This window comes from Ambystoma mexicanum, chromosome 2p (assembly GCF_040938575.1).
Source record: "Ambystoma mexicanum isolate Mex_15411 chromosome 2p, UKY_AmexF1_1, whole genome shotgun sequence".
NCBI classification, from domain to species: Eukaryota; Metazoa; Chordata; class Amphibia; order Caudata; family Ambystomatidae; genus Ambystoma; species Ambystoma mexicanum.
Genome location: NC_090923.1, coordinates 1,342,083,788 through 1,342,096,513, shown reverse-complemented (window position 1 = coordinate 1,342,096,513; position 12,726 = coordinate 1,342,083,788). Strand labels below are relative to the sequence as shown.

The following is a 12,726-nucleotide window of genomic DNA, read 5'->3' as shown; positions in this document are numbered from 1 at the left end:
CAAGTATGGAAGAATCTGCGGGGCCAGGACCCTCAGCAGGGTGATCTTCTGTGACCGGCACCACGTAGCGAAACTCTACCACTTGTTACCGTAGTACTTAAAAGTTTATGACTCTCTGGCCTTGGCAAGGACTTTCCTGCAGTCCGCCGGCAACTCGTATCCTCCAAACTCTTAGGCTACAGGAGCCAAGACCTCAGGTTCAGTGATCCTGGGTCATAGTGCAGAATTGCACCTCCATCGCTGGGGAGCAGATCTGCGACCACTGTCAGCTTCACCGGAGGCGATGCTAACAAGATAAAGTCTAAGTACCATATCTGCCTCGGCCACACCAGGTCGACATTTCATCCTGCATCGGAACTGTGAGTTGACTGATGACTCGTAGCAGGCTAGGCAATGGAGGAGAGGGTCTGGGGGGACGCATCACCCCCCATGCTCCTCGGCTGTGGAACCTGCTGGCAAATTTCAGGCATTTGGAGTTTGCCGCCATCGCAAACAGATCGATCTGGGGCCTGCCCCACTTGCTGAAGATACAGTCAACCTGGTCCTGCTGCAGTTCCCACTCATGGCAGGAGCACAACTCCCTGCTGAGGGAGTCGTTGATGGCGAAATACACTGACAAACGGATACCCGCTCGTCGGCCAAAGAAGAGAAGAGCACAAGGTCTCTGACAAAAATAGGACCTTTTCACAAAAAAGTGCGAAAACCATAGAATAGCTCACGGAGCAAAACTCGAGGACTCCCAACACTTAAACGTGCGGTAAAAATCAGAAGATGGCTGCCAGAGGAGGGGCGTAGGGAGAGGCCAGTCATTGACTGGGGGCAGTATGCCCCAGGGTTCAGTGATTGGTTTAGAGGAGAAATACAGTTTGTAAGTGAAAGTGAAACGGTTTCTTCTTTTACCGAGGATTCCCGGTCCGAGGAAGGGGAATATTCTTGAGCATGTGAATCCATGCCAGACCCCATGCAGGAGAACTTTAATATATTCTTCCTGGTCCATTACCTGTCAGGACTGCCACTAAAAATTCCTGTCCTGGTGTACTCTCCTGCTAGGACTCAAACTCCAAACACTACTACCAGTACTAATGGTAAGGTTTTTCTATCAACACTCGCGCAGTTCTTGACTCAAACAAAATTGGTGCCGTTTGTTCCACTGATTTATTTGCCATGGGCAAAGCAGGTTTTAGTCCTCTCTTTCTCGATACTTCTTACAAGAAAGGTTTCTCACCTGCCACACTATTTCTTAACCCGGCATTAATTAACTGTTGATAATGTCTGAGTCACATTTGCCCTTCCTTGGCTTAGGCAATGCTTGTTGGTGTACGGATTAAATACTGCCTTCTCCTTACTATTTGAATAATAGTTACAATTTCCCTGTGATATTGATTTCTTGTTATCTTGCCAATGCAGGCTCCTGGACTTCCAAAGTACTGCCCCTCTTTACTTTGGCAATGGTTGTTTATGCTTTCCTTTGTAATTGTCCACTTTTTACTTGGATAATGCAAGTCTTAAACACTTTCACTACTGCCCCCTATTTGTCCAGGCAATAGAAAGAGTAACAGTTCCTTTCTGTCTTTCTTTTCACTTGTTTGTAAAGTTCAGATAACTTTCTTACATTTGTTCGGTATTCAAAATGGCATTCAGCGGGCAGCATTCGGCTACGGAGCATTCCGGGGTTTCCCATCTCAGGCAAACTCACCGGCTTTTCCATACGCTTCCACTCAAGCTGCTGCCGCTGTCTTCTCTGTACTCTTGTGAACATCGGACTGCTCCGGTCGCGTTCCCAAAGGCCCATACCATTTTAGAAAGGAGCCTGCTTTGCTCCTCCTTCTCTCAGGTGCGCACCAGCCACCAAGATCAGGTACTTCATAAAGAGAGCCTCTCTCTCTCAAGGGATGGCTTCTCAGTCTACCGCTTCCCGCTGCGCAACCACTGCAATTCCGCTTCTCAGCACTGAAGACCCTCTCAGGACCGGACTCTGCATTACTAAAACCGGTGGTTCGGGTGTCTTCCATCTTCTGCAACTTGGACGGACAACGCCTCCAAAGTCCCACTCAGATGTGGGACATCAGAACCATTAGACTGCACTTTGCAGTTTTTGGCCTCTAAGCTCCTCTTCTTCATCCCAGTGCTTAGGGCATTGTGGGACTTGAATGTTCCGATTATGTTTTTCATCAAAGACCTCAGTCTTACAGTAAGCTATTAAATCTGTAGGTTCTCTAAGGAAATGATTAGAGGGGTTCTCCCAATTCTCCTGAAGTGGTTCCCCTCTCATATGATCCTCCAGCAATACACCACCCCCAGGGCCGGGATTAGGAAGCATGTGCCTTACCCTGGCTACATGAGAAGGGTTCCTGGCCAGGGTTTCTGGGATAATCACATCGGATTGATCACACACGGTACCTGTATTAGGATTCCAGTGACTAGTCAGCTGATCACTCGTGCCACGAAATGAAGACTCCTGCAGACCTCAAGAGCCCTCCAGGGAGTGAAGAAGACTGGATGCAAAGGGAGTCGCCATGGTCAGGCAGCGACAGGCGATCTTCGATTGGCAAGCAAAGGATCAGGCCCTCAATGGCTTCCGTTAGGACTAGAAGGCTGAAAATGCAGGATCAGCATCTTGTAGCACAAGCTGAAGATATTCCAAGTTCAAAGGATGCACACTGAATGGTGACGACAGCAGTGTGGTAGCCCAGGAGAGAGCTGGTCAGTCCACACAATGATCTAGTGACACTTCCGAAGGCTCAACAGGCACGGATCCTCAAGCAAGGGTAGAGACTGGTTGTTTCCACTGGTCCATGGTTTAAAGCACCAACAAGGGTCTTCTTGAGATCAGGGCAGAGGAGCAGGGCTCAACTAGGACTGTCTACGACAATGCTGGTCATCTGCAATGGTTGCCCTCGTGTCTTCAGCGGGCTGAACTTGTTTGTAGGGATCCTAGCTCCAACAATCATCTGTTGAATGACCACAGGAGTCCTCATTGTATCTAGGATATGGACTGGAGTCGCCACCAGGTCCACCAAGGGTAAGGCTCTGCATCAACTGGCAGGAACTGTCCAATAATGGATAGCCAATGGCTACACATTCTGCCCAACTGCAGACACTCAGTGGCACAAATTTGACCTGGGACCAGTCATTCCAAGCCCCCACATCCAGCCACATACCCAGAATGCCACTTTGCCCAGGAAAGCAGCGGCTCTGCCTAGGAAAGGGCTTTCAATATGTTGTAATTTCGGACCACGAGACGGCCGGAAGATAGCCAAAGAATTATGGCCGAAGGACAGGCACCAAACCTGTGGCACAGCTATTTTAGCTGATATGGTACTGTGAGGAATCTGCTGATGTCTTCCCTTCTCCTCTAAAGGGAGACCTTTCCCATGGGCCAGGGTGTTGCTTCCACAGTACTATAGTCCCCCTGTGGGTGATACACAGGGGGAGGATCACATGGGAGAGGAAGTCCCTTATGGGACTGTGGACGGCCCTTCCCAGAGAACGTGGTATTCCTCCAATGTATAAGAACCTCCCTTCTTCCCCAAGTCAACCGGCAATCTTCACTATGGATGACCATTCCCAGAGAAAGTGGTATTCCTCCAATATAAGACCCTCCCTCCTTCCCCAAGTCAAACTGTCCTTTCCTGTGCCCAATCAGTATCTATGTATTTTATTGTGAGGTCAACCAACCTACTAGGTTAGACCAGACTAGTGGCCCTGAAAATACTGTTTCCCATATAACTCCAATACAAGTACTGTGAAGAAGATGATGACCAAGAGCCTGACAATTACTCCAGAGTGAATGGTCTAGTCTATCACTGCATTTGATTGGTCAAAGGAAAAACACATCTGAAGAGGGTAACCAACATGGAGAGAGCCATCCTCCAATGAGGAAGCATAGGCAATGGCGAGCCGGCCAACAGGGGACTGCAGTAGGAGACGCCATGCACGGAAGTGAACGAGAGCGCAGAGGTAGTCCACATGTACACGCTGCCGAGCACACCTCTGGGTGCCCTACAACCTAGCAAGCCTCTGGAAAGTAAAGCCCCGTCCCGAGAAGAAAGACGAGACTGGCGGAGCGATCGCTACAGAGAAGAGAACCTCAAACTCAAGTTCACCGGCCAGTACGCCACCGATGCAGTGAACGCCCGACCACTGCCTAAGCCTCAGAGGGTAGCACTGCTGCTCGGAGGACGCGAACTACAGAAACAGGTACATGGCCAGACCGAGAGGTGCTGGAGGTCGGGGAGGAATCGGGGAATGGCTGCAGAAGAGGAGATTAGAGGGTCTGGGACCCTGAAAGAAGCAGAGACAGTACAGAAGCGATCATATGCTTGGCAGGAGGGTAAACCAAGCTATTGCAACATAACATTGCAGGTCTGGGATCTGCACCCAAATAGGAGCCAAAGAATAAGAGGGTCTGGGACCCTGGGAGAAACAGACAGTCTACAAGCAGGCATACACTTGGCAGGAGAGTAAACCAAGCTATTGCGACCACACATTTAGAGTCTGGGGCACGCACCCACATGAGAATTGGAGAATACGAGGGGTCTGGGACCCTGACAGCACACGAGGCAGATCAGAAGAAAGCCTATGTGTTAGGCAAGATTGTATGCAGTACCCTTTGGGTGCACTACAACAACAGTAACATCCTGGCAATAGGAACCCAACCTTTGGTATAAGTCTGTACTAAACAGGTTGGTAGTGTGATTGAGCATCAAGGTATATCTCAAGAGGGGTCAATGTGAGCAGTAGGGTAGTTACACGGAGATTCACAGTGACAACTATGCAAAAAAACACTTATACTCAAGGTTTCTTTATTAAACAATTATTAATTTGTCAGTTTGAATAAGCCTTCTTCAAAAGGGACCAATATAATAGCAACACACAAATACCTTCAAAATACACACTCTTAGTTTCTACAAGTTCACAAGACCCCCTTTTGGGATGACACACAGACACTTCCTACACCTCAGGTGACTTAAATAGCTATGACACAGTGGACATTAATATATCACTGTTATACTTAGAGCAATACTGAGATGAGTGTCAAAGAAACGAGTTATTAGAATAAACAAGAGATCACAAATATTCTTAAGCAGGTAAGTACTTTTGAAACCCCCATAATGCAAACTAAGTTAACCCGTACCTGGAAGGAAGGCCCAACACAGTCAGAGGGAAGAGTCATTCGGGGAGCCAGGCCAGGCCAGGCCAATGTCAATTGGGTAAAAGTCTAGGTAGACTGAAGCACTTTCTCAGAGGTAGGTAAAAGTCTTGCATACTGTTTTAGAAGTCTTTGTAGAAAAGAAGAAATCAAAATAGGGCCACAGGCTGTTTAGGCTTGTGAAGTAAAGAAGCTGTTGGCAAATCTGCAGAAGCAACCACAACAAGTCTCACCAACAGAGAACAACGGCAGTTACACAACAAGAGGCAAGTTCTCTTAGACTGTACAGTACCTTTAGTTGGAAAACAATTGTGGCAGCTCTGCAGATCTTGGTGTTCCTGGGCCTCAGTCGTGGGGACAAGAGGGAGGACTTCTGGGGACTCATGCACTGCAATGGGACGGTCTCCAACTCCAACCGGCAATCTTCAAACAAGTGGCACTTCGGTGTTTCAGCTCCTCGCGACCTTGCTAATAGCACCACCGCGGTTCCTGGCTGTCGAGATGGGCTTATCTTGCATCTGGGGTCCAGCACTGTGTTCAAGTGGCTCAGGCTCGGTCAGTCCCGCTTCCTGGGAGTCCGGAGGATCTTCCTGGAGCTCTAGGCCAGCTTAAAAGCAACACACACACACACACACACACACACACACACACACAATCTGGTGTTCCTCTCCCTGGCTATTCGGTTCCAGCAGCAACTGCAGCGGCATTTCAACCAGCTCCGAGAGGATGTCCAGGAGGCTTACTTTGGAGTTGATTGGTCCCACCAACTCAAGGGGAGAAGTTATCCTTGCAGGGCTTCTCTAGTTGAGACAAAGGAACTGCATGATTTTTCCATCACAGAAAAGTTTGCATGGAAAATGTATGCACCACCAAAGGTTTGTACATTTCCCATGCGAACAAACACTGCAAATCACACATACAATCACACATACCCACACCACCACCCACGACACCCCCCACCCAAACCCCCACTCCCTTTACTTACCTTCAATTTGCCGGTCCCTGCGATGCCAGTTCCCTTTCACTTCCGTGATCGGGAACCGGCGCCGCAGGATCCTTTTTTTTTTTAACCACCAGCTGCAGGGGTTTCCCCCGCATCCCGCCGCCCAATATACTGTAACATCCCCGCTTTTTTTTTCCTTCGATGTCGGGTGTGCAGTGGGGGTGTCCCCTCCAACCCCCACTCCTTATACTGTATGGTGAACGGGGTGTTGCAGGTGACACCCCCGCAACCTCTGCAGTCTTTTTTTTTTAACTTACCTACAATGCATACCACCAAAGGTTCAAACTTTTGTTGTTCGATCCTTTGGTGGTAAGTATTTTTCTGACTTTTTGTGCGGGCGGACCTTTTTTTTTTTTTCAGTCCATTCGTACAATACCGAAACGAATTTATCAGCACAGCAGCAGGGTTTCACCGGACAAACCAATGGTCCAGGAGTTGCAGCAGGCTTCGTATTCCTTTGTCCAGTGGTCGACTCTGCCATCCAAGCCAAAAAGCCTCGCCTTTTATGCAGGTTTCTCCCATTCATTCCAGCCTAGCTGTCAGTCACCCAGCAGGGTGGCTGTCTTTGCGGACAGCCAGCTGGCCAATCACCTAAGAGTGCATTCCTGTCTCCTAAGAGATTAAGCACAGGGAGTTTCGGGCGCCTCCCTCACTTCCTGTCCCCACCAGACACCCTGGAGCCAATGGTGGGCTTCACTTGTGACTCTTGCCAAAGACAAAACGAACAAAGGGACCAAACCTGAAGAAGAAAGGGGCCATTTTGACAAATTGCACCCTTGGGTGGTGTACTGCAGCTGCGAACGCAGCCCGCGGTAAAGACACCACGGTAGTTAAAAGTAAACCACTGCCGTCAGCCATTCATCGAGGAAAAGGTAACAAACATTTTACATGAGAAACTAGATAAAGAGGATACTGAGTAACCGCTCCAGCACCCTACTGTAAGATTGTGTGTGCTGGGTCTAGAAAGTTATAAATGAAAGTAAAGTCAATTTCACTTCACTGCTCTTGGAAACAGTAGTTTATCCAAGAGAAAGGTATATTTAAACCTTGGGAAATCTGAAAGACTTCCCTGTGCCACTGCACTGAAGGTGCTGTGTGGTACAATGTAAAAAGATGATGCCTATGGAGTTTGTCAGACTCCACAACCAAAAGAAACAGTGTTCGAAAACACATAAAAATACATGAGAGTGGGAAAAAAGGGTCTCACTCTCTCCAGGTAGAAATGAAAAAGTCCTAGAGTCCAGCAAAAGAGCTGGGGGTCTCTAAGGTAGAGAGGAATTAGCACATTTCTGAGAATTCTCCCTAACACTATGCTTGGTAGGAGAGTACACCAAGTTGGTATAATGCAGAACTGTGAGTCTGGGACTCATACCTAGGTGTAATTGTAAGAGTACAGTAAGGTACATCCAAGAAGATACAGGGTCTGAGACCCAAGGAGATAAAGAAAGGAAAAGTAGAACCAGAAGGAATCGAGGGGAAAGGAGTAAACCCCTAAACTTTGGAGTTAAAACATTGTGGAACATTTCTGTTGTAGTTTTGAACACCAGAGACATTGGGAACTTTTCTGGAGGCGAAGTCAAGCCAGTGGCGCTAACCATGACTCGAAAAATCAGAAAACGCGAAACAAGAAAGAAGCGCACACAGCCGGTGAGTTGGCAAGCAACCTGAGAGACCGCTGTATGTTAAAGTGAATGAAGTAGCAACATCATATCACAAGTGAAGGCTGCACATGTGTGGATGAGACATGAACAAAGGCATACCCGTGAATGAACTTTAAAGTAATATACAGCTGCAAGGTCAGGCGTGACACCGTAGAGATGTCAACAATGCCAAGTAACCAAGCGGGCCGGTCAAAAGAAGTAGCCCATTCAAAAGTCTCAGTGAAAGGTGCATTGTCTGAAGTTAAAGGGCAGACAAACAACACGAGTGAAAGTGAATAGAACTTTCATTACCACTTTACTTTGGAAGAGAACACCCCTGCACATTTAGTTTAGGTCATTAGTGTTTGTGTCAGAAGTAGGTACTTGGGGAACGAAAGTGATAGACTTAGTTTGACATCCTGACATTTTCACTAGTTTCTTTGACACAGGGAAACCACCCTTAGCTTTAGGGACAGAGGCTGTTTTCCCAACCCTTTTCTTGATTAAATAAAAGTTCATAACCAAAACTATGCCAACTTTGTGTCCCAGCCTTACTTCTGCATCCTTATAGTACTTATGGCATTAAGCGGTGAAACACAAAAGAGCACGACTAAAAAGATGAAAACACGGTAGAAAAATATCCAGCCACCAGCCAATCCTGGACACATTGCATTTGTAACCAGAAAAGTTGTAAGGATACAAAGTATCTGAAAATCAGTACACTTTAAAGAGACATATACAGCTTTAGAAATACAAGAAATACATTGAGGGAGACAGTCTCTCAGTACTGATAAGCTTAGGGAATGACCAGTTTCCCCATAAGAATGAGCACAAAGCAAGGGAAGTAGAGCAGAAGACTTTACCTACCACCAGAAAGTCAGTTCACCAGTGTAAACAAAAGCAAAAAGAAAGGGTGTCCCATGAAAGTCTATTGGAGGAAAGCAGCAAAAAGAAAATATTTCCTAACAATGAGACAGCAAGTCAGACTGTTGGCACCAACTGCAGCCCTACGTTGCTTGGATTACATTTGCGTGATGCAAGAACAAGGATGCCTGCGATGGAATGAAAATGTAAAAGTGCTTAACAAAATATATGCTAGGGTTCAAGCAAAGTGTTAACAGTTGGAAGGCACAGTGGTCTAGAGATGATGTGCAAATGATTCATCATCTTATACTTGCAATTAGAATATATACTTTGCGTGTAACAATTCAACAGCTGAGTGATAATGGAATAACAAATGCAACTCTTATCAGCGTTGTGTGCTCACTCATGCTCAGAATGTCACATCAAACTGGGACAACATTACAATTTGTTATGTGAATGACTGGGAAATGAGTTATTGTTATTGCTACAGGAAAGTAAGCTGTGTGTTGCCTGGAAGTCAATGGAATTGCACAAATCCTGCCTATCCGTACCTCCTGCAGCAGCAGCAACAGTGGCCGGAGATGCGCCTGCCAACCGCAGCTGGTTCTGTAGTGAAAAGTCAATATTGTACCACTCTGATGTTCTGTCCATTGGCTTTGGGGGCATCACTAAGTTTGGATTCTCACGCACATCCAAGACCTACATGAGAAAAAAAGAGTGACAAAATTATGCAAGAAGCAGAACAAAGATTGTTATTATGTTGTATTGGTATTCTTTTATTGTAATCTATCTGCCTGTATGTTCTTTTCTTGCAACCCTGTACAAATTGCGCCCTGATGCCCCCGGGCCTGATGGTCTGCGCGTTATAAATAAACAAATACAAATACAAAGCTAAGGAGAGGCTGACGAAAAGAGGTACAGAAACGATAATGCACTAAACAAAATATGTTAGATAAAAGTTGTGAGGGGGAAAGACAAAAGGGAAACTTTGAAGAGAAAATTAGTAAGAATTAGAGTAAGAAAAAGTAAATATATACGAAGGTGAAAAAAGAAAATGAAATAGAAGACAATACATTGAAGGTTTAGAAAGACTGAAGAGAAGAAAACAGAAGAAAAATGCACAACTAAACAGAAAAATAAAGATGGAAAAAGAAATAAGGATACCACAGAAAATGAAGCAATGACAACAGAAAGGAGAAAAAACATCAGCGTTAAGTAAAATCATGTCTGAGACAAAAAAGGAAGCATAAAGAACAGTAAATACAATAGGCAATAATGTAGGCAGTCACGCAAAAGCAAAATAAGGAACAGAAAAAACAAGAGGGGCAAGCTGCAATCTGCACCAAAAAGTGGGGATACTCTGCCAAGGCCCCTAAGGGCTCCTATGCTCTTGCTGCCTCTCCTTGCTACATCCACTCCTTTGCAACATGTACTTTGCTGGGTGTTTTACAGCTGTAATGTTAAGACACTGCCTGTAGGGGAGAAGCAAGCTCAGAATAACTTGGTGAACAGTTGTGCTGTCAAATTGCAGTCTCAGTCACCAGAATCTATAGTGAATGACCAAACAGTTGGCAGTCGCCTATCCTTCCTCTGCAGTGACTTATCTTCTGGATCACTTTCAGGAAAGATGCATCTTTTGGCAACTTTCCCTCCACAGTTTCTATGCAGTTTCTATGCACCCCCCCCCCAATTGTTTTGTTTTTAACCGGTTCTCTCTTTTTGAGACTTCAGACTATCAGTATTGGGAAGCTGCGTTTCCTTTTTATATTTTTGTAAATATTTAACATTGCACACAATGGAGTGCAATGGAGATACTTTTGTATCACCCTAGCTTTTTACACTTCCGATTTTTGGTTACTTTTGTATGTGTATAAAGACGAGCTGGTGGCAGCAGATCTATTTTTACCATGCTTACGTTATTTTTAGTGTGCACATTCACGTTTACCATGTATGGTTACTGAACATAACTAGTGCCCTAAAATGCCCACGCCACAAAATTTTTGATTGTTCTTTGGCCATATTGTAGTTTGACCTACTTCCTGCCTTGCCAGGTGTCACGCCACTTTTGGGGAGACCGAGGTCCGTTGCGATCGCTCTCCCTTCTCCCTCCTGGCGGATCTACCCGCGCTTTCGCGCCTGGAGAGCCGCCAGGAGGAGAGCTTCTGGAACCGCTGCTGGAGGGTTGCGGCGCATGCGCGGGAAACCGCTGTCTCGGTTCCGCGCATGCGCCGTAGATTGGGCCTGCGCTTTGGGAAGGGCTTGCCTTCCAAGCCTCGTTTCGGGTCCGCCGGCACCCGGAGACGAAACGACTTGCGTTTCAGGCCTCGCGGGTGCCGGCGGCCCATAAAAGGGAACCGCAAGCAGAAGCTAACCGCGTCTCAACGCGGAAGCTTCGTTCGTGTTGCTCGCTCCTGGTTTCCTGTGGTTCCTGCTTCCACCTTGCCTTGCCCCCAGCCTGCCTGGGTGCCCTGCTCAACCTTGGGTCCTCTTGGGCCCTTTTGCCTTGCCTTGCCTCCAGCCTGCCTGGGTGCCCTGCTCAACCCTGGGTCCTTTTTGTCCTGCTTGCCTTCTGCCTGCCTGGGTGCCCAGTTTTGCCCAAGGGTCTCTTTGGTCCCTACTTGACCTCCAGTCGCCTGGCTTCCTTGTTCTCGCCCTGGGTTCCCTTGGCTCCAGTTTCCCCTCTGACTCTCCTGGGACCAATTAGGCCTTTGTCTTTTTCCCTATTCCTTGGGCTCTCCCTTGTTGGTTTCCCTTCCCTATCTGGTTCCCCTTTTCCTGTCTGGTCCTGCCTGGTGCCTCGTCCTTTTTGGATCTACAGACCATCGGGCTAGTCAGCCATCTCCAAACCAGCTACCTGAAGTTCGCCTGAAAGTGTCTTCCTGCGGATTGGTGCCCCGACTTAGTCTTTGTTTGGTGTGATCCCGCGTTCACCTTGGACTTCACCTTGTTCCGAATCTTCAACCTGACTGCTGTCTCTCCTGTCTGTGCTTGCACAGTCCCACCGTCACGTTAATCAGGAGAGTGCCTTCCGTGACGCTGGGAGTCTGTCCATCCTCCACCCTGTACCATTTGGGTGGTGGAGAGGCGGGTTCCCCGAGTCACACACTCGTCATTCAGCTGGCTACAGCCTGGCGGGCCCAACAAGATCCACATCAAAGAAAACAGGTACGCAGTCTTCACGTACATCTCAGCTTGACAGATTGAGACGCCTGCCTTCAGACCTTGAGATGGAGGATTCGCAAGAAGTGCGGAATGTGTTACAAGCACTCAGGGCGGAGATGATCGCCTTACGCCAGGAAAATCAAACTCTACGCCAAATGATAACCCAAGGGGTTCCGAGTACCTCACAGGCGGAAGGATCCTTGGCACACACAACGCCCATCAAGTTTGATGGAGATCCGCGACGAGTAGCGGAATTCTGTAATCATTGTCGAATCCATTTTCTTTTCAGGTCGACTCATTTCAACAATGATAAGGCCAAGATTGGTTATATCTTGGGGAATTTGACTGGCAATGCTCTGGCCTGGGCAACTCCGTTTGTGGTTACCAATAGCCCAATTTTGAATGACTTTGCAGCTTTTGAAAAAGCATTCCTTGAGGTTTTCCAGACGCCCAACCTGGCCTCTGCTGCGCAGAACCAGTTGATGGATTTGAAACAGGGGAACGCCGACATAATAACATACATTAGTCGCTTCCGTCTACTGGCAACCGATTCCCAATGGCCAGAAATCACACAAAAAACTCTGTTTCGTCGTGGGCTAAGAGAGGAGTTCAAGGATGAGTTACTCCATATACCCGAACCAGAGACTCTTCAACACCTAATCAAGCAGGTGCTCCGAATTGATCAGAGACTGGCAGAACGGAAGGCAGAGAGACGTCGGTTCGAGAGGGGCAGTTCCAGAATGACCAGTTTACCTGCCGTATCATTTGGGCCTACTGAATCAGGACCAGAGCCTATGCAACTAGGAGCTATGAGGGGTCCTTTATCAGAGGAAAAGAGAAGACGAAGAAGAACATTACGTCTATGTCTCTATTGTGGAGCTGCTGGGCATTTTCTGGGTACGTGC

At 47.3% G+C, this 12,726-nt stretch overlaps 1 protein-coding gene across 1 annotated transcript in view; it reads right to left on the bottom strand.

Moving 5' to 3' along the window:
- FLII (FLII actin remodeling protein) overlaps nt 1-12,726 on the bottom strand; it is an 898,330-nt gene that overhangs the window by 607,086 nt on the left and 278,518 nt on the right. Inside the window, exon 11 of the mRNA XM_069645694.1 lies at nt 9,211-9,358. Within this exon, the coding sequence (XP_069501795.1) occupies nt 9,211-9,358 (148 nt within the window). The remainder of the gene's footprint in view (nt 1-9,210; nt 9,359-12,726) is intronic.